The 21808-nt window shown below is 46.6% G+C and overlaps 1 protein-coding gene across 6 annotated transcripts; it reads right to left on the bottom strand.

Annotated features, from left to right (window-relative positions):
• Positions 1 to 1578: 1578 nt before the first annotated feature.
• On the bottom strand, positions 1579 to 21768 carry LOC117380464 (protein IWS1 homolog). 6 transcript variants are annotated; one of them, XM_055226019.1, is made up of 17 exons: positions 21418 to 21614; positions 19789 to 19871; positions 19006 to 19693; positions 14514 to 14579; positions 12645 to 12840; positions 12498 to 12555; positions 12314 to 12420; positions 11578 to 11728; positions 11137 to 11219; positions 10653 to 10782; positions 8909 to 9026; positions 7269 to 7380; positions 4653 to 4709; positions 3583 to 3639; positions 3399 to 3510; positions 2738 to 2874; positions 1746 to 1825 (listed from the first exon to the last, which is right to left on the bottom strand). In XM_055226019.1, exons 1-16 carry the CDS (start codon positions 21458 to 21460, stop codon positions 2752 to 2754), a joined length of 2184 nt encoding a protein of 727 aa, XP_055081994.1. In that variant the 5' UTR covers positions 21461 to 21614; the 3' UTR covers positions 1746 to 1825; positions 2738 to 2751. The 6 variants fall into 6 exon arrangements, with proteins under 6 accessions (XP_033833166.1, XP_055081997.1, XP_055081994.1 ...); XM_055226020.1 differs by lacking the exon at positions 1746 to 1825 and adding an exon at positions 1919 to 1955; XM_033977275.2 differs by lacking the exon at positions 2738 to 2874 and having other exon boundaries at positions 1579 to 1825; positions 21418 to 21768.
• Between the last annotated feature and the right edge of the window lie 40 nt (positions 21769 to 21808).

The following is a 21808-nucleotide window of genomic DNA, read 5'->3' as shown; positions in this document are numbered from 1 at the left end:
GTCACCAAATCTAAGATTCTGCATGTACATTTCTCATTCCTTTTTCCCATAGAAAAGAAATACATTAAAAGTTTAAAGCTCAGGGCTTCACAGCTCTGTGGAATTAATGGCCATTTTACATTATTAAAAAAAAAAAAAAAAACCTGTCAAAAATCATCAGGAGACACCGAATCCAGAACCAGGATCTGTGGACATTGTTTATATGCAGACAATAATGAATGACTGCTACTGCAGCCTCTGCAGCTCAGGGAGTGAATCTTGAGATTCTGAACGAGGCCAGGCCATAAACTGAGAGACACACCTGTACGTGTCTATCTGCAGGTCAAGGCTCTGGACGCACCTGTACGTGTCTATCTGCAGGTCAAGGCTCTGGACGCATCTGTACGTGTCTATCTGCAGGTCAAGGCTCTGGACACACCTGTATGTGTCTATCTGCAGGGCTCTGGACACACCTGTACGTGTCTATCTGCAGGTCAAGGCTCTGGACGCACCTGTACGTGTCTATCTGCAGGTCAAGGCTCTGGACGCACCTGTACGTGTCTATCTGCAGGTCAAGGCTCTGGACGCACCTGTATGTGTCTATCTGCAGGTCACGACTCTGGACGCACCTGTACGTGTCTATCTGCAGGTCAAGGCTCTGGACGCACCTGTACGTGTCTATCTGCAGGTCAAGGCTCTGGACGCACCTGTACGTGTCTATCTGCAGGTCAAGGCTCTGGACGCATCTGTACGTGTCTATCTGCAGGTCAAGGCTCTGGACACACCTGTATGTGTCTATCTGCAGGGCTCTGGACACACCTGTACGTGTCTATCTGCAGGTCAAGGCTCTGGACGCACCTGTACGTGTCTATCTGCAGGTCAAGGCTCTGGACGCACCTGTACGTGTCTATCTGCAGGTCAAGGCTCTGGACGCACCTGTATGTGTCTATCTGCAGGTCACGACTCTGGACGCACCTGTACGTGTCTATCTGCAGGTCAAGGCTCTGGACGCACCTGTACGTGTCTATCTGCAGGTCAAGGCTCTGGACACACCTGTATGTGTCTATCTGCAGGGCTCTGGACACACCTGTATGTGTCTATCTGCAGGTCAAGGCTCTGGACACACCTGTACGTGTCTATCTGCAGGGCTCTGGACACACCTGTATGTGTCTATCTGCAGGTCAAGGCTCTGGACAGAGGCTCAGATGTGACTGCAGTACCTTTTTAAACCTGTAGGTGGCAGGATACAGACAGCTCCTTTAATGTCTCTCTGTAATTACTGGGGCTTAACACACAGAAACTAAAACTGGCAGTATTGATACTTTGCAGAGACATCATGCTGGATGTCTATAGTGGAATGTTTAGCAGTTACTATAGTGACACAATGCACAAGTTGAAACTGTATTTAAAGAGCACATTTTCAGGAACCCGTGATCAATCTGAGAGTTCACGGTCCTGTTAAACAAAAAGGTGAGTGTGACCAACTGAAAAACTGTCGGCTAATGCTAGCTAGCTTGTGAATGTAATATTATTTGAGCTTCAGGCAAAGCAGTGCCTCAGTTAGCTTCCATCACTGACAAACTAATCCAACAAACCAGATGATTGTACCCACTGTTTATTCCACTGGGATCACAGCAGATACTTTTACACTTTTACCCAAAAAACATTTAAAATAACATTTTTAATTTAAAATAAAAGTGAATAATCCTAAAATTTAAAATCAGAGCGGCATCCTGTTTCCCTCCACGCTGATCTTTACGGCGTGACCCGTTTTAGTGAGACGCCGAATGTCCTGGAACCGACGCATCTGTTTGTCCACACGAGAAAGGCCTTTTTTCACTGGACCCTGAGGAGAGAGAGAGAGGAGAGGGTTAAAGAGGAGAGAAGGAGGAGAGGAGTGAGAGAGAGGAGTAGAGAGAGGAGAAGAGCCAACACATCCGTTTGTCCACACGAGAAAGGCCTTTTTTCACTGGACCCTGAGGAGAGAGAGAGAGGAGAGGGTTAAAGAGGAGAGAAGGAGGAGAGGAGTGAGAGAGAGGAGTAGAGAGAGGAGAAGAGCCAACACATCTGTTTGTCCACACGAGAAAGGCCTTTTCTCGTGTGGACACACTCTGTGTGTGTGTGAGTGTGAGAGTGAGAGTGAGAGAGAGAGAGAGAGAGAGAAGAAGAGAGGAACCGGCACATCTGTTTTTCACTGGACCCTGAGGAGAGAGCGAGGACAGGGTTAGAGAGAGGAGGAGAGGGAGGGTTGGAGAGGAGAGAGGAGAGGGTTAGAGACAAAAGAGGCAAAGAGAGGGAAGAGAGAGAGGGTTAGGTACGACAGGAGAGAGAAAAAAGAGACAAGGAGGAGGAGAGGGGCAGTCTGAGTAAATGTGACTCTAAACACACAGAGCATTCAGGTGGTGAGACTCTGCGGCTCAACAAAACATCAAACTTCTTCAGCCAAACTGAGCCACAAACTGAGCCACAAAATGTTAATGCCCAAAGTGTTTAGTGTCAGACGATCGTCACAGCAGCTTGGCTAATTTTCTTCTCCACTATGTTTCACTCAACATCAGCTCCTGCAAACCTCAAAGGAGCCAAAGGAGCCAAAGGAGCCAAAGGAGCCAGAGGAGCCAGAGGAGCCAGAGCACAACATTCACAAGCACACTCTTAAAGACGTACTCCTCGCTCCTCTTTTCTCTGCCCAGACCTTGGGTTACACAGAGATCATGGAGTTATTTTCAGTCCAAGCCTCACTGCATGCAGTGACACTCACGGCCTGCAGGGGCACTACAGGGGCATGCGGTTGCCCTCGATGCTGATCTTGACTGCCCCCTGTGGTCGCTTCTGTTTTCGCTCTTCAGCAAAACGACGTTTGTGTTTCTCCAGAAGACTCAGCCCCTTCTTAACGAACTACAGGGACGACCAATCAGAGAGTGGGCTTTAAACAGGGAGGACTAATCAGACAGTGGGGTTTAAACATGAACTGCCAATCAGAGAGCGGGGTTTAGAAAGGGACAACCAATCAGGGGTGTGGGGTTCAAACAGGGACAGCCAATCAGGGAGCTGGATTGGTCACTGATATTTCAAATACCGCGTGACATCATGTAGGACTCCTTGATTACAGCCAGGTGTTTCTGATTATAAACTGATCTGAATCTCACAACGCCCTGGCTGGCAGAGCAAGGCAATTATAAATATGCTACAAAAAAAAAAAAGTCCCATTGACAGAAATTCCTGAATAACTTTAGAATGACCTTGAGCTGTAAAGAAAATACTTCCATGTAATGTTGAAAATCACATTCTATTGTCTAAAGAAAGTGTTTTTATCATCATGGTATCAGAATCGGTATCGAGTCCTTGGCACAATGCATTTCAACTGTTTCGATACTAACAATCTCTCAGTAGCTCCCTTTGAGAGCAGAGGCAGTACTGACCCGGCTCGAGTCTCCCTCCACGTTCCACTTGGGTCGGACCACATAGTCTTTGTTGGACGGCATGGGGACTCGGGCTCGGGCGCAGAACCCCGGATCTCCTGGTCGCAGGGCTCTGAGGATGAGCATAGGTTTAGAACACACAGCATTTCCATACACTTTAGTCAGTTACTCGTATGTCACTGACTTCTCCTCTCCAGTCAGCTGCTTCTCCAAGTCACGGCGCGGCGTCTGACCTCCAGAACTGAAACCACAGACACAAAGGTTAAAGTTCAAACTCTGATCAAAACTAAATTAAACATGCATCTGAGGGGCTGCACAGACCCCTGCGGGCGTCTGGGGGGCCGCCCAGACCCCTGCGGGCGTCTGGGGGGCCGCACAGACCCCTGCGAGCGTCTGGGGGGCCGCACAGACCCCTGCGGGCGTCTGGGGGGCCGCACAGACCCCTGCGGGCGTCTGGGGGGCCGCACAGACCCCTGCGAGCGTCTGGGGGGCCGCACAGACCCCTGCAGTTCAATCTGAGCAGAGACGTGCTGTTGAAGGCCTTACAGCTGTTAGTGAAACAGAAAAGCTCTATGACACATTCAACACAACACTTGAGACTTTATAGAAACTAAACAGATTTGAACAGCGGCAACATTATACAAAGAGTTCATTAACAAAACAAGGAAATGCTAAATTTAAAGATGCATTCTGTAACTTTTTAGTAGTTTAAATTGTTCTCATAGTTGATGCTTCTCTTGGAATGTTCCCCAGTATGGCATTACAGGTGTTTTTATGGCTCAAAAAAAACCTTCAAACAAGTATTTTGACTGAGCAGGTTGGGCTCTCCATGGATCTGACCCGTAATATGACGAGGGTGTCACCTGCCTGTTTCCATAGATACAGATTAAGTTATTAAGTTCAATGTCATACTTGGCAAGTTTCCAGGCAAAGCACTAACAAACAATAAGAGTTTGCCCTCCAGCCAGAAGGTCACCAGGTGTAATCATCAAAGCAAATACTAAAGCCACATCACTTAAAGAGACACTTCATATCCAGTGCACTGCAGCCACAACCAGGAAGGGCATCAGGTGTAAAAATGTTTTCAATGTGGACATTTCCAACCTTGGTTAATCTACTTAAGTTTGACACACATTAAACACACACACATTTTGTTAAGACTATTCCAGAAACGTCTCTACACAGATGCACTACTCCACACTGCGCCCTGTGGTGATGTCACAGGGGGGCGGGACATGCAGCTGATGGAAGGACCTGATTGGTGGAGAGAAGACGTCCGTCTCCAAAGCTCTCTCCACCTTCTGGGGTTGACTGTTAGACCGGTGGCACCACAAACAAATGAACCATAAATGAACCAGGAGAGATGGAGAGGAAGAAGTCAAAACCACACCAAATATTGAAAATATTTAAAGAACTTTAGATTTTAAACGTCATAGTGCCCAAACATGAGGTAAACATGTTCAAATCAAACATAGGTTTTACTGATGAACATTCTAATTATACTTACACTTGTAATGCTCTTATTAATGTCTTATCAAAGCCTCTCAAAGTGCCTCACTGTGGCATTATTCTTTCACTCCACACCGGTGGAAAAATACTACTGTAGCCACAGCTGCCCTGGGACAGACTGACAGAAGTGAAGCTGCCAATCTGCACCATCTGCCCTTCCGACAACCATCAACACTCATGCACACACCACATTTATACTAAGCAATGTGGGTGAAGAGTCTTGCCAAAGGACACAATGACAGAACTCTGTCCAAGTGGGAATCGATCCTCCACCCCGGGTTGAGGGACTGCTGCTCTACCATTGAGCCAGTGTCATCCAAATGCAGATTTATTCTTAAGTACAAAAACATTGGACATGATGAACATTTATTACAATTTGGTGTTTTGGTTCAAGACAACTGTCCAATCAGAACGCAGAATGAGAATCACAGGACTGTTGTGATTGGCATTCCCTTTTAAACCAATAAGAGGCGACATACAGTTCCTTTAAATTCTAGTAATAAACACCGAGAGACATTAAAAGGGATGGGCGATCGATTGATTTTCTGTGCCCTTTTTTGAACAGACCAGTGCATCAATGGAAATGGGAGTGTGCTATATGGCTGTATGTTACATAAACTCACGCCTTTTAAATTACAGATAAATACAATTTATCGTTATTTTTTAAGTGTTATCTGTGTAAACCCTCAGTCCAGGTCTGATCCATCGCAAAAGAAAAATAAAATCTCTAAAATGGACAAAATGTTGTAGGAGTGAAGACGTTTGGCTGCTCGTCCAAGCCGCTTCTTCAGGTCTGGTCAGATTACTGCTGGACACTGCATTATACTGTCTGAAGGAGGAGCTAACTACACTGAAACTCAAAACCTATCGTCTACAGTCTGTTTGTAGGCTAGGTCTAATGTACTACCCTAAGTGTGCACTGTGCCTGAGTCCTGCTTAGCATAGTCATTAAAGTCACTAATGAGTGATTTCACCTATTAGCATCCTGGGTAGCCGTATTGTTCTCTTTGTTTTGCTTTGGGTCTGGGATGGAGTTATAGATGGGGGATAGATGATAATCGATGCCTCCGTTCCATGCTCAGGTAAGGATTGTCTGTCCTAACAGAAACGGCGGTGTTGGTACATTCTCTTATGGAGTAACCATTTAGTTTCTCCAGTGTAACGCTCACTGCACTCTTCATTACACTGAATGGAAAAGACCACATTGTTTGTGGCTTGGGGGTTTGTCCTCTGGGTGACCAGTTTCCTAATTTTTGTTAGGAAAGACAAAAATTTCCATTATCATAAACCGTGCTGTAGTTTTGCCATTAGCTTACACCGTTTTGTATTTTTTTTCTCAGTGCTAGATTAAACCGTGTTTTAGGTTTTCCTCGGTGATAGCTTAGACCGTGTCGGTAGTGTTGTCTGTGTAATCCCTCAGTTGTCCAGGTCAAGTCATAGCATAAGACAAAGCTTGAATCTGTCAATTGGACAAATCGTTGTAAGAGCGAAGACGTTTGGCTGCTCGTCCAAGATGCTTTTTCAGTTCTGGTCAGATTACTGCTGGACACTGCCTTATATCTGTCTGAAGAGAGGGGCTAACTACACTGAAACTGGAAACAGCCATTGTCTCCAGTTTCAGCCTTAACTAACCTATTCAACTGTTAATGGCTCCCTATTGTTCTTTTTGTTTGCTATGGGTCTGAGGATGGAATCAAAGATCTGTGAGAAATTATGTCTCAGGCCCCATTCCTGTCCTCAAAAGGTTGTGCAACTAAATATTAAGTTAAGGGTAGCATAATTTTTGTCCATGCCTGTTTCACGAGTTTATTTTTTTATGATTCTGTTGAAGCATGGGTGAAAAGCAATGTCTGACTTTCATTGGTTAAATTTCATAGAATTTTTATTATTACTTTTGTCAGTTCAAGAGTTTTTCTTTCATTAACTGATGGGTACCAACAATTTTGTCCACGTGTGCATCTTGGCCTCATCGTCGGTCTATTTGATCACTAGAGCGTAATCTTTTTAATCAGTCCGTGTGTGTAATATGCGTAGTGCTTAGTGCCTCTAGTTAGCATTAGCCTTAGCATTTGTGTCAGAAGCATGTCTCGGTTGTTGGGTGACGGGAGCAGCTCCACAGGCTTGACCTGTCCCATATCGGCATGGTCTTGCAAATACACGGAAAAGCAGCCTTAGTCGGCCGGGTCCTTCGAAGGATGAAGCTGCTGAATTGGGACACGGCTGTAATGTTGTCATTAGCTTAAACCCTGTTGCAGTGTTGTCGTCACCTTAGAACCTGTTGTAGCATTGTCGTTAGTTTAGACCATGTTGTGGTCGTTAGTTTAGACCATGTTATAGTCGTTTGCTTAGACCCTGTTGTACCTGAGCCTGCGTCTCTGGGGCATTTGCTGGTCCAAGTCTCTCTGTTGTCGCTCTTCTCGTGTCATTCCTTTGTAATTCGACGTAAGCCCAAAGATCGGCCGTGACCACTCGTCTGAAAGCACAGAACATTTATTGATAAAAGGATCACTTATAAAACAGTTTAAACATGTGCTTATGGGGTGTTAAAAGTGTATTTTAATTGTATGGGGTATTACCTGCTGACACACAATGTATATGCTCATTTAAAAAGGTTATAAAAACAATAAAAGGTAACATGGTGATCTAAATATGTGTCATATATAGCGTATGTGTGTTAGATATATAGTTAAATGTCCATCCATTCATTTTCTTCCTCTTATCTGGGGCCGGGTCACAGGGCAGCAGTCTAAGCAGGGACTCCCAGATTTCCCTCACTCCAGACACTTCCTCGTTCCTCTTGTCCCTTCAGTCATTATCCAGAGCACATGACCATAGGTGAGAGTAAGAAAGTAGACTGACCGGTAAATCGAGAGCTTTGCCTTTCGGCTCAGCTCCTTTACCACGACAGTCCAATACAATGACCACATCACTGCAGATGCTGCACCTATCCAACTGTCAATCTCACGCTCCATCTTTCCCTCACTCGTGAACAAGACCCCGAGATACTTGAACTCCTCCACTTGAGGACTCGAGAAGCATGGCCTCGGATCTGGAGGAGCTGATTCTCATCCCAGCTGCCATAAACACAATGAACAGAACCGGTGACAAAGGGCAGCCCTGGCGGAGTCCAACATGCACCGGGAACAGGTCTGACTTACTGCCGGAAATGCGAACCCAGCTCCTGCTCTGGTCATACAGGTACCGGACCCCATACTCCTGGAGCACCTTCCAAAGGACACCATGAGGGACATGGTTGAATACCTTCTCCAAATCCACAAAACACATGAGAACTGGTTGGGCACTACTCCCATGACACCTCAAGCACCTGATGGAGAGTATAGAGCTGGTCCGACGTTCCGCAACTTGGACAAAAAATGCACTGCTTCTCCTGAAACAGAGGTTCGACTAGCGGTCGGATTCTCCTCTCCAAAAAGACCTTAACCCTGGAAAAGACCTTAATGGGAAGGTTGAGGGGTGTGATTCCCCTGTAATTGGAACACACCCTCCAGTCCCCCTTCTTATACAGAGAGACTACCCTCCCCATCTGCCAGTCCAGCGGTACCGTCCCCAACTGCCAAGCGATGTTGCAGAGACGTGTCAGCCAAGACAGCCCCACAGCATCCAGAGACTTGAGGTACTTGGGACGGATCTCATCCAGCCCTGGAGCCTTGCCACCGAGGAGCTTGCCAACCACCTAAGTGACTTCAGCCAGGGTGATGGACGAGCCCGCCTCCGGGTCCCCAGTCTCTGATTCTTCTTCGGAAGACCTGACAGTGGGATTGAGAAGATCCTCAAAGTATTCCTTCCACCGCCCGACAACATCCCCAGTCGAGGTCAGCAGCTCTCCACCCGCACTGTAAACAGTGTTGGTGAAGCACTACTTCCCCCTCCTGAGGCGTCGGACGGTTTGCCAGAATTTCTTTGAGTCCGACCAATAGTCCTCCTCCATGGCCTCCTTACATTTAAATGAGCATATATTTAAATGTGTATATGTGTCGTACTGATAAGCTTCAGAGCCAGGTCTTTGTTGGTTCTTGACTCTTTGGGATGTTTGTACAGAAACATCACGGCTCGTCCAATCCCACTGTGCTTCAGCGTCTCCTGGCTCACACTGGGCAGCTGCACACAAACAATAGCGTTAGCATATGTAGCACTACCACAATTACCATGAACAGGGCACAGTAGTTTTTAGACCATTATCATTAGAGACAATACAATCTGTTCTTTCCCCCAGTTTATCATCGTCAATAAACTCATCAGAACTGATGTTTGTTTCATGATTATGTTATAGTCCCGAAAGTCGCATTTATTTATTCAAAGACTGCACCTGATTGGTCTGTTATTAATGTTCATATCCTTATTTACATGATCGCAATATTATTTTTGCTTTTTTGTCTGTAGAGTTAAAATGATCATTTTCAGACCAAAATGGCAAATCTGACAGCTGCAGTTAGAAAAAAAGACATATATATATATATATACACACACACACACACATATTTTACAAGAATTAAATTTTTTTTACTTAAAAGTGTTACATACAAAAGTATTCAGCCCGCTTTTTCTTGAATGCAACCAATTGTTTTTAGAGGTTGCCTGATGATTTTGGAAAGACTGAATGTTGACCTAATGGCTGAAAAGAGTCCACCTGTGTGTAATCTTGTCTCAGTATAAATGCAGCTGTGCAGGCCACAGAAGTTTGTTAAGAGAGTGTTGGGGAGCAAACCACAAAATGAAGTCAAATGAGAACATAAAACAGGTAAGAGGAAAAATTTGTGGTGAAGTTTAAACCGGGGCTTGGAGCTAAAAAGATTTCCCAAGCATTGAACATCTCAAGGAGCACTGTTCAATCATCTGGAAATGGAAGGAGTATGGCACAACTGCAAGCCTACCCAGACATGGCTGTCCACCAAAACTTACAGAACGAACAAGAAGAGCACTCATCAGAGATGCAACCAGGAGGCCCATGGTGACTCTGGAAGAGCTGCAGAGATCCACAGCTCAGGTTGGGGAATCTGTTCACAGGACAACTATTAGTTGTGCACTACACAAATCTGTTCTCTATGGAAGAGTGACGAGAAGAAAGACATTGTTGAAAAACATCCCTAAGAAGTCTCATTTACAGTTTGTTAAAAGTCATTTGGAGGACACAGCAAACATGTGGCAGAAGGTGCTCTGGTCTGATGAGGCCAAAATCGAACTTTTTGGCCTAAAAGCAAAATGCTACGTGTGGAGGAAAACTAACCCTGCACATCACTCTGAACACACCATCCCCACAGTCAAACATGGTGGTGGCAGCATCATGCTGTGGAGGGCTTTGCTTCAGCTAGAACAGGGGAGCTGGTCAGAGTTGATGGAAAGATGGGGACTGAATACTTTTGCACACTGCACTTTTTAGTTTAGTTTTTTTTTTTTTTTTTTTTAATCTGGAAATTATGTATAATTTTCTTTCTACTTCACACTTGCATACCATTTTGTGTTACTTATTCATATAAAATGCAAATTTAAAAATATTTAAATTTGTGGTTATGAGGGGGATGAATACTTTTGCAAGCCTTTTTTTAAATAAATATATTATATATACATACACACAAACACACATATGTAGACATGGGGTCTAAGAGGAATTCTTTTACCAACACAATGTATGTCACAAAACCCTCTCTGATGTACCTCCTGTAGTAAGTCCCAGTCTGAACACAGACATGTGTGACACGTGTGCATCTCCTATTGACATGTGTGTACCTCCTGTAGTATTCGGAGCAGTTCCTCTCTGATCCTGAGTGCGGGCAGAGACTTGTCTGGCAGAGGGCTGATCCACTCTTTAATGGCCGACATGACTCCACTGTCGATGAACGTCTCCTTTAAGTCCTGCCTATAACATGCAGAGGAATGTGTTTGCTCAAGAGCACAACAACAGTCAGTAGCTAACTAGCATTAGTCAACAGTTTTTCAGTGAGTCACTCTCACTTTATGTGTAAACTCAAACTCTAAACAGGATCATGGCACGGTTTCATCACAGGCTCCTGAAAATGTGCACTTTAAATCACTTTTGGATCTTTTTTTCCCCAATCGTAGTTTTCAATAGTAAAACTTTTTTTTTGACAGAGTTTGCAAATGTGTGCACTGGGTCACCACAGTAACTGCAGAAGCATTTTGCCATAGAGATACAAGTGGAACACCCCCAATGTGACGTCGCTGCAGAGAAACGGACAGGGTGGAGTCTTACTTTTTGAGATGCATCACGACCTGAGGCAGGAGCGTGAGCTTCTTCAGAGCTGGTTTCTTCTGACTGTTCAGAGATCGATCCTCCTGAAAACAAAAAAAATATTAAATAAGAACTCTACAAAAGTCAAATCCACAAATGTTTTTCCCCTCATTGTTTCTATCAGCGATAAACCATCTGGGAGGGCATCTGGCACAGCACCACATCTGCAGATTAAGTAGAGAGATTGGATCTGCCCCTATGTCCAACACTGCAGGGATACAAGAGGATGGGAGGGCAACTGACACAGGGACACATGAGAGGGCATCTGACACACAGGGACACATGAGAGGGCATCTGACACATAGGGACACATGAGAGGGCATCTGACACACAGGGACACAGGAGGGTGGGAGGGCATCTGACACACAGGGACACAGGAGGGTGGGAGGGCATCTGACTCACCTCGGCAGCCTCGTTCATCTTGTTGATCATGGCGCTGACCACGTCGTCGGCGTCGCTGATAAACGTTCCTCCGTCGCGATGTTTTCGTCTCTTGCTGTTCATGGCTTTTCTCTTGGCCAACATGATGTCAAAGTCTGACATGAAACTAATGCTGCAAATATGAAACATACGCTTTAAATGTGTTTGGAGTTGTAGTTGAATCCATTTGTTTTATTTTCAAATCAAAGGTTAGTGGTGCCGAAGGGTTAAAGTCCTGGTTCTGCCCTGGCTCTCAAGCACAAGCTATGTATAACCTTCCATGTTTGCTTCGCTGTTCTTAAAGCAAATTTCAACCTCTTAACCATGTTATAGTGGTTTCCCCTCACCATGTCATGTTTATACTTACTCCTGTTACAGTACTGAGGGTTATTAGAGTTACACTGACTCCTGTTACAGTACTGAGGGTTATTAGAGTTACACTGACTCCTGTTACAGTACTGAGGGTTATTAGAGTTACACTGACTCCTGTTACAGTACTGAGGGTTATTAGAGTTACACTGACTCCTGTTACAGTACTGAGGGTTATTAGAGTTACACTGACTCCTGTTACAGTACTGAGGGTTATTAGAGTTACACTGACTCCTGTTACAGTACTGAGGGTTATTAGAGTTACACTGACTCCTGTTACAGTACTGAGGGTTATTAGAGTTACACTGACTCCTGTTACAGTACTGAGGGTTATTAGAGTTATACTAACTCCTGTCCGCTGCGGTCGACTCCTTCGTCCGAGTCAGAGTCTTCTTCTTGTTGTTTCTTTTGAGGAGTTTCTTTCTTCTCCTGCTCCAGATCCTCCTGGTTAAAGCCCTGGACAGACACACACATTTACATGTCTTATGGGGACGTTACATTGAGTTCCATTCATTTCTATTAATTAAACTCACAGTGAACTCCTCCTCTTCTTCGTCTCCTGATTCTCCAAAGATGTCTGCGATCATTTTCCTAAAGAAACAATAAGAACAGGTGAGGAGGTTACAGACAGGTGAAGCTCCCTCCTTCTCCTCCTCCATCGTTCTAAAGTTTTCACTCACTCCTCTTCATCCTCTGCGGAGTCGCTGTCACTTCCAAACAGAGCCTTCTCATCCTTCTTCACTTCTGTCTTTGTCTCTTCTTCGTCTTCACTGGCCGACCCTAGCTCTCGGAGTTTAGCTGCTAACGATTTATCGGGCCCCACGGAGGAGTCGGAGTCTGAGTCCTCACCGTCCGACACCGCTCTACTCCTCTTCACTGGAGCACAAGTCAAACATATCACACATTTTGAAATAAAGTACTTTTATACTGCATATGACAGGTCAGAGTTCACTCAAACACCAGTGCGTTTTTCTTAGTAATTATTTTATTTTTACTTCCTGTATTTTCTTTTGACTTTTGATTTTCAACTTTTCTCCACAAACTGCCACTTAAGTAATGTAAAACTACAAAATATTTACACAGGTGCTACCCACAAAGTAAATCAGAATTAGAAAAACATTCCACATAAACTTTAAGTGAGTGATGTGTAAAAATATGAAATATTTACACAGTTCAGAATAATAAAAACAAAGATTTGCAACATAAACTTTGAGAGTGATATCTTGATTCTCATTTGTGTCGGCCTGAAATAATAAGGCAATATTTTAATATAATTTAACCAAACTTATTGTGGTTAAAGATAAATTAAACTGTGAAAATACAATAAATATAAAACCCATTAATGCATCAGTGCTGATCAGTGTGACATATGACCAGTATGTTGTGTGTTTGTGACGCATGCATGTTGTGTTTGTGACGCATGCATGTTGTGTGTTTGTGACGCATGCATGTTGCGTGTTTGTGACGCATGATCAGCGTGTTGCGTGTGTGTGACATATGATCAGCGTGTTGCGTGTTTGTGACTTATGATCAGCGTGTTGCGTGTTTGTGACTTATGATCAGCGTGTTGCGTGTTTGTGACTTATGATCAGCGTGTTGCGTGTTTGTGACTTATGATCAGCGTGTTGCGTGTTTGTGACTTATGATCAGCGTGTTGCGTGTTTGTGACATATGATCAGCGTGTTGCGTGTTTGTGACTTATGATCAGCGTGTTGCGTGTTTGTGACTTATGATCAGCGTGTTGCGTGTTTGTGACATATGATCAGCGTGTTGCGTGTTTGTGACATATGATCAGCGTGTTGCGTGTTTGTGACTTATGATCAGCGTGTTGCGTGTTTGTGACATATGATCAGCGTGTTGCGTGTTTGTGACATATGATCAGCGTGTTGCGTGTTTGTGACTTATGATCAGCGTGTTGCATGTTTGTGACTTATGATCAGCGCGTTGCATGTTTGTGACATATGATCAGCGCGTTGCGTGTTTGTGACATATGATCAGCGTGTTGCGTGTTTGTGACATGATCAGCGTGTTGCGTGTTTGTGACATATGATCAGCGTGTTGCGTGTTTGTGACATATGATCAGCGTGTTGCGTGTTTTTGACTTATGATCAGCGTGTTGCGTGTTTGTGACATATGATCAGCGTGTTGCGTGTTTGTGACATATGATCAGCGTGTTGCATGTTTGTGACATATGATCAGCGTGTTGCGTGTTTGTGACTTATGATCAGCGTGTTGCGTGTTTGTGACATATGATCAGCGTGTTTGTGACATATGATCAGCGTGTTGCGTGTTTGTGACATATGATCAGCGTGTTGCGTGTTTGTGACATATGATCAGCGTGTTGCGTGTTTGTGACTTATGATCAGCGTGTTGTGTGTTTGTGACTTATGATCAGCGTGTTGCGTGTTTGTGACATATGATCAGCGTGTTGCGTGTTTGTGACTTATGATCAGCGTGTTGCATGTTTGTGACATATGATCAGCGTGTTGCATGTTTGTGACATATGGTGAGGCCCTGATCACTGATTTTGCAGATTAGTTACAGCTCACCAGGTTGGTCTGCCTTTTCTTCCTCCTCATCTTCACTGTCAGACAAAATGGCCTTTTTCCTTTTAACTGAAAAAACAAAGATTAAATCATTTGAATGAACTTGTACGATTATAACATGTTGTGGGGAAATTCTTTTAAAGCAACAGTATGTTGTGTTGGTCCCCCAACCCGAAGGTCGGAGGATCGAGTCCCGCTTGGACCAAGTTCTGTCGTTGTGTCCTTAGGCAAGACACTTCACCCACATTGCCTAGTATGAAAGTGGTGTGTGCGCGAATGATAGGTGGTGGTCAGAAGGGCTGATGGCGCAGATTGGCAGCCTCGCTTCCGTCAGTCTGCCCCAGGGCAGCTGTAGCTACAATAGTAGCTTACCATCACCAAGTGTGGAAATGAATGAATAATGACTATAGTGTAGCGCTTTGAAAGGCTTTGACAAGCCTGTAAAGCACATTACAAGTGTAAGCCATTATTATTATTATTACAGTATGCAACTTTCTGGAGGCGGCAAGTCACCTGCATAACTTCACGTAAACCAGAGGGTAAATCCATCCATTATAGCCAAAAGGCTATAACATTTGGTGGCAATAACATTTCCATAGAAACATGCACGGGGCCCCTCCTCCAGGCCAAATAAGAGTCATGTTTGTGGAGATGTGTGCCCACTCACAGAAAGGATGCATCTACATAATGTCTGTATAGAGGTGGGCTATATTTATTTTCAGATTTGCATTATGTTGTTTTCTCAACACCCAAAGTTGTGTGCTGTTTCACATGTTTAACACAAATTCTTCTCTCAAACTGAAAAGACTCAGTTCCACTTTGTCATGTAGTATTTATAAACTCCATAAGCCTTGACTAGAATACATCCCTTTTCTTCTGCTTATCCGGGGTTGGATCACGAGGGCAGCAGTCTAAACAGGGACTCCCAAACTTCACTCACCCTGGACACGCCCTCCAGCTCCTCCGGTGGGACCCCAAGGCGTTCCCAGGCCAGCCGACAGACATAGTCCCTCCAACATGTCCTGTGTCTTCACCAGAGCCTCCTCCTAGTGGGAAGTACCTGGACCACCTCCCTAGGGAGGCATCGGGAACAAATGCCTGAGCCACCTCAGCTGCTCCTTTTGACGTGGAGGAGCAGCGTCTCTACTCCGAGCTCTGATTGGTGTAGCGACTGCATCACTGCAGACGCTGCACCAATCCAAATGTCATCTCTCGCTCCATCACTCCATCCTTCCCTCACTGGTGAACAAGACCTTGAGATACTTGCACTACTCCACTTGAGGCAGACTCACCACCCAACCGGAGAGGATGCCACCTTTTTCAGGTTGAGAATCAATGTCTCGGATTTGGAGGATTTGATTCTCATCCCAGCTACTTCACGCTCGGCTGGAAACCGCTCCAGCGCCTGTTGCAGGTCCTGGCTCAATAAAGCCATCAGAACAACATCATCTGCAAACAGCAGATATGAGATCCTATGGTTCCCGGGCCGGGCCCCTTCCAGCCCGTCTGACCCTAGAAATTCTGTCCATAAATACAATGAACAGAACTGGTTACAAAGGGCAGCCCTGGCACATGTGGACTGGTAGGGTAAACTCCCATGAACCCTTGAGGACCCAATAAAGACTATAGAGCAGGTCTAGTGTTCCATGACAGGGGCGAGACACTAGAATCATTTAGATCATTTCAGCCCTGGCCCATCTTTATTGAACTGAAGGTAAAAGGAGCTTGACACACACAACTCCCAGTATGTTTTTGAGGAGGACTCATCATTATAACATGACTTAAAGGGGTCAGTTTTGTGTAATGTAGAAACTTGAAAATGTGTTATTGTAATGGAGGGGTCCACTGAAGTTACTACTTGGCCTTGAACGTTCCGCAGTATGGCATTAAACATATATGCTTAACACCCCTACCCGAACCGCCACCTTAACGTGGTGGAGGGGTTTGAGCACCCGAATGATCCTGGGAGCTATGTTATCGGGGGCTTCATGCCCCTGGTAGGGTCACCAATTGCAAACAGGTCCTGGGAGACAGGTCTGACTAAGAGCGGTTCAGAAGCCCCCATAAAGAGAGAAACAACAAGGCCAGTTACGTCGCCCGGACTGGTGTTACCGGGGCCCCACCCTGGAGCCAGGCCTAGGGTGGGTGTTCGGCAGCGAGCGCCTGGTGGCCGGGGCTTTCCCCACGGGGCCCGGCCGGGCCCAGCCCGAAGGAACAACGTGGGGCCGCCCTCCTGTGGACCCACCACCTGCGGGAGGAGCCATGAGGGGCGGGTGCAGAGATCCGGGTGGCAGTCGAAGGCGTGGGCCTCGTCGACCGGATCTCTGGACATGGAGACTAGCTCTGGGGACATGGAATGTCACCTCGCTGGGGGGGAAGGCGCCTGAGGTTGTGCGGGAGGTTGAGTGTTACTGGCTGGATATAGTCGGCCTCACCTCCACGCACAGCTTGGGCTCTAGAACCCAACTCCTTGAGAGGGGTTGTACTCTCCATTTCTCTGGTGTTGCCCGCGGGGAGCGGCGGCGAGCTGGTGTGGGCTTGCTCATTGCCCCACAGCTCAGCCGCCACGTGTTGGCGTTCACCCCGGTGAACGAGAGGGTCGCGTCCCTGCACCTTCAGGTCGTGGACAGGTCTCTCACTGTTGTGTCGGCCTACGGGCCAAACAGCAGTGCAGAGTACCTGGCCTTCTTGGAGTCCCTGGGAGGGGTACTAGACAGTGCACCAACTGGGGACTCCGTTGTTCTCCTGGGGGACTTCAATGCCCATGTGGGTAATGACAGCGACACTTGGAGGGGCGTGATTGGGAGGAACGGCCTCCCCGATCTGAACCCGAGCGGTGTTTTGTTATTGGACTTCTGTGCTAGTCACAGTTTCTCAATAACACACACCATGTTCAAGCACAACGGTGTCCATCAGTGCACGTGGCACCAGGACACTCTAGGTCAGAGGTCGATGATCTCCGGCCGAGTGTCTTGGAAACCTGGTGGTGAGTTGGATCCGCTGGCGGAGAAGGAAGCCGGACAGACCTGGCAGGTAGCGTATCGTGAGGGTCTGCTGGGAACGTCTGGCGGAGAGCTTCTCCCTGATCCCGGGGAAGGTTGGGGAAATGGACTCTGAGTGGGCCATGTTCTCCACCTCTATTGTCGATGCAGCTGCTAGTAGCTGTGGTCGCGGAACACTGGACCAGCTCTATACTCTCCATCGGGTCCTCTAGGCTCATGGGAGTTTGCCCAACCAGTCCACTTGTGTTTTGTAGATCTGGAGAAGGCCTTCGACCGTGTCCCTCATGGTGTCCTTTGGGGGGGTGCTCTGGGAGTATGGGATCCGGGGCTCTTTGCTAAGGGCTGTCCGGTCCCTGTATGACCGGAGCAGGAGCTGTGTTCATTGCCGGCAGTAAGTCAGACCTGTTCCCAGTGCATGTTGGACTCCGCCAGGGCTGCCCTTTGTCACCAGTTCTGTTCATTATATTTATGGACAGAATTTCTAGGCGCAGCCAGGGGCCGGAGGGTGTCTGGTTCAGGAACCACAGGATCTCATCTCTGCTGTTTGCAGATGATGTTGTCCTGATGGCTTCTTCGAGCCAGGACCTGCAGCACTGGGGCGGTTTGCAGCCGAGTGTGAAGCGGCTGGGATGAGAATCAGCTCCTCCAAATCCGAGGCCATGGTTCTCTACCGGAAAAAGGTGGTTTGCTCTCTCCGGGTGGGTGGTGAGTCTCTGCCTCAAGTGGAGGAGTTCAAGTATCTCGGGGTCTTGTTCACGAGTGAGGAAAGGATGGAGTGTGAGACTGACAGGCGGATCGGTGCAGCGTCTGCGGTGATGCGGTTGCTGTATCGGTCTGTTGTGGTAAAGAAGGAGCTGAGTCTAAAGGCAAAGCTCTCGATTTACCGGTCAATCTACGTTCCTACCCTCACCTACGGTCATGAGCTCTGGATAATAACCGAAAGGACAAGATCGTGGATACAAGCGGCTGAAATGGGCTTCCTCCGTAGGGTGGCCGGGCGCACCCTTAGGGATAGGGTGAGGAGCTCGGTCACACGGGAGGAGCTCAGAGTAGAGCCGCTACTCCTATACGTCGAGAGGAACCAGCTGAGGTGGCTCATGCATCTGCTCAGGATGCCTCCTGGACGCCTCCCTAGGGAGGTGTTCTGGGCATGTCCCACCGGGAGGAGGCCCCGGGGAAGACCCAGGACACGCTGGATTGGAGAGACCATGTCTCTCAGCTGGCCTGAGAACGCCTTGGGGTCCCACCGGAGGAGCTGGAGGATGTGTCCCGGTGAGGGAAGTCTTGGAGTCCCTGCTTAGACTGCTGCCCCCGCGACCCGGCCCCGGATAAGCGGAAGAAAATGGATGGATGGATCTATGCTTAACACTGATTTCAATACAGGTGAGCAGGGTTGGCTCTCCAAAGATCAGACCTTTAACTTGGCCTCACCGTGGAGACAAGCAGGCAATGAACCCTCAAACAGGAAAGTTGTGCAGCTGTAAATACCAAACCTGGTCTGTCGTCTTCATCGCCACTGTCCTTCTGTCCTCCATCTTGTTCTCCCTCGCGCTTAGCCTTTGTCCCTTCTCTCTCCTCTTCTTCACTGTCGGACTGCATCACTCCCTTCCATTTCCCTGACTCCGCCTCTCTCCCTTTCTCTCCTCTCTCTTCCCCCTCTCTTTCTCCCTCCCCTCCATTCTTCTCCCTCTCTTCTTCCTCCTCTTCATCATCCGAGTCCAACTGTCTCCGTTTCTTTCTTATTCCACCATCCGAATCACTGTCGTGTTTTTCAGATTCCGAGTCAGACGTCATTTTGGTTGCGTTTTCCATTTCCCGGGGGACAGCTCCTCCCTCCTCTGCATCCGACGTGCTGCCCCTGCGCTTGGGTGAACTGGACGGCTCCCCCTCCTGGTCAGATTGAGGCTGTTTGGCCGGTGATTCGTTCTCAGAAACATTGGGTCGATGTTTTTCTGGAGAATCCTCATCACTTCCGCTCATGTCTCCCTGTTCTTTCGCTTGTTCCATGTCGCTGCTCGGATCATGCTCTTTGGTTTCGTTGTCGCTGTGCTCTTCCTGTTTTTTTTCCAGCTCGTTTTCGCTGTCCTCATCTTGATCTTTCCTGGGTATTTCTCCATCTGAATCGCTCATGGCTCCACTGGTGTCCATTGGCTGTGTGGTCTCATCATTACTGCCCTCATCCTGAGAAAATAAAATAATTATGCTCAGAGAGATGAAGAGTCTAACCCACAACATCCTGGTGAGAGGGAGGACATGGGATAACTATTCTGCCACACCTCTGATTGATGTCTGTCGCTTTTGGCTTCCTCTGTGTCTGACTGTGGGTGTTCGTCTTGGACTGGAGTTCCACCTCCATCATCTGAAAAACACAAAGTTACTCTTCAAATAATGATGCAGAGGAGAGGGATAGAGGACCAGAGGATACAGGGGAGCAGAGGATGCAGAGAGGGACAGAGGAGTAGAGAATGCAGAGGAACAGAGGATAAAAAGGAACAGAAGTGAGGGACAGATTTGATCCCATTTGATCAACATCTCTCATTCACAGCCCATATAAACCTAGCTTGTAAAACCGCATACTTTCACCTGCGAAATATAACTAAAATTAGAAATATTTTACCTAAAAACGATGCTGAAAAACTCATCCATGCATTTGTTACTTCCAGACTTGATTACGGTAATTCTCTGCTCGCTGCCTGCCCCAAAAGTACTATAAAGTACTATAAGGAACCTCCAGTTGGTCCAAAATGCAGCGGCCAGAGTCCTAACAGGAACTAAAAGAAGAGACCACATCAGTCCTGTACTAAAATATCTGCACTGGCTTCCTGTCGAGCTTAGAATCAAATTCAAAGTCCTCCTCCTGACATACAAAGCCCTAAACGGTATGGCCCCATCCTATCTGCAAGATGCTATTGTCCCGTACCAGCCAAACAGAGCACTCCGCTCTCAGAATGCAGGACTATTAGTGGTTCCTAGAGTGTCCAAAAGTACAGTGGGAGGGAGAGCATTCAGTTACCAAGCTCCTGTGCTATGGAATCAACTCCCTGCTGATGTTAAACAGGCCCCCACAGTCTCTGTATTTAAGACCAGGCTTAAAACCTTCCTCTTCGGTATAGCTTATGACCAGCTTACTTTGTGAGGGAGTTAGGGACATTAAAACCCGGGATAAGACAGGCTGCAGTAGGAGTAACTAGCTGGGGGAAGTATGGCAACCTGAGCACTATCCTCTGCTTCCTCCTATTTTCTCATCAGCAATGCTATTCACATGTTGTCCCCTTTCCCACTCCCCCTGTGGAGTGTAACTCTTTCAGATGCCCCGATGACAGCTGGACCCTCTCCTCCCCCTCCCTCCTCCTCGCCTGGCCGATTTTTCTTGTTTTGTCTGATTTCTGATTTTTCCTGTTGTTTTGTTTTTGTGTGTATATCACGGTGGCTGAGTGGCTCATGTCTCACAGCAGAAGGTTTGGTTGGATCCCCGGGTCGCCCAGGCCTTTCTGTGCGGAGTTTTTCATGTTTCTCCTCGTGTCTGGATGGGTTTCCTCCGGGTACTCCGGTTTCCCCCATCAACCAAAACATGAACGTCCTTCGAGACAACTGTTATGATTTTGGGCGTTACAAAAATAAATGAATTGAATTGAATAATGTCTACCAAGTGAGATTTGTTCTCGTTTATGTGTTTAGCGGCTGCAGTTTCCTTGTCGCACATTCCTAGCGTTAACACCGCGGTTTAAGGTTTCAACTTCGCTATTTCCAGTACTTTAAAGAGGATCAAGTGAAGTCTAAACGAATCCGAATACGAAAAGGTTTAAACAGAGCCAAAGTTTACTAAGAACAGGTTTAAAAGAACCAAAGTTTAACCCGGTTTTGTTCTTTAGCGGCTCGGACATAAACAACACAGAGGCAGTTACCAGAGTGGCTCCTGGGCATTAACTCGTCCTCTTCCCCGTCCATGTGCGCTCCAGCTCGGGCCCCGGGAGGCTTCGGGGACTCTCCGTGAAGTTAAAACACACTGGATGAACAAACAGACAAAACACGTGCCGATTAAACTATAAAATCGAAACAAAACTGTTAGCTCCTGTTCCAGCAGCTGTAGATCCAAAATGGCGCTGTGTGTAGCATGCGCGCATGCGCAGCTGAGCTGTCGCCTAAAATAGACGTAGATTTATTTTTTTTAAATCTTTAATACATTATTTTAACTTATATTCATGATTACATAATCGGATCGCATTTCATATCCGAACATTTAAAGGATGCGTGATCATTTTTGAAGAAGAATAAGTTTAAAACACAGCGTGTCGT

This window comes from Periophthalmus magnuspinnatus, chromosome 13, assembly GCF_009829125.3.
Source record: "Periophthalmus magnuspinnatus isolate fPerMag1 chromosome 13, fPerMag1.2.pri, whole genome shotgun sequence".
Lineage (NCBI taxonomy): Eukaryota > Metazoa > Chordata > Actinopteri > Gobiiformes > Gobiidae > Periophthalmus > Periophthalmus magnuspinnatus.
The sequence above is the reverse complement of the archived record's forward strand: the minus strand, read 5'-3'. Positions and strand labels throughout refer to the sequence as shown.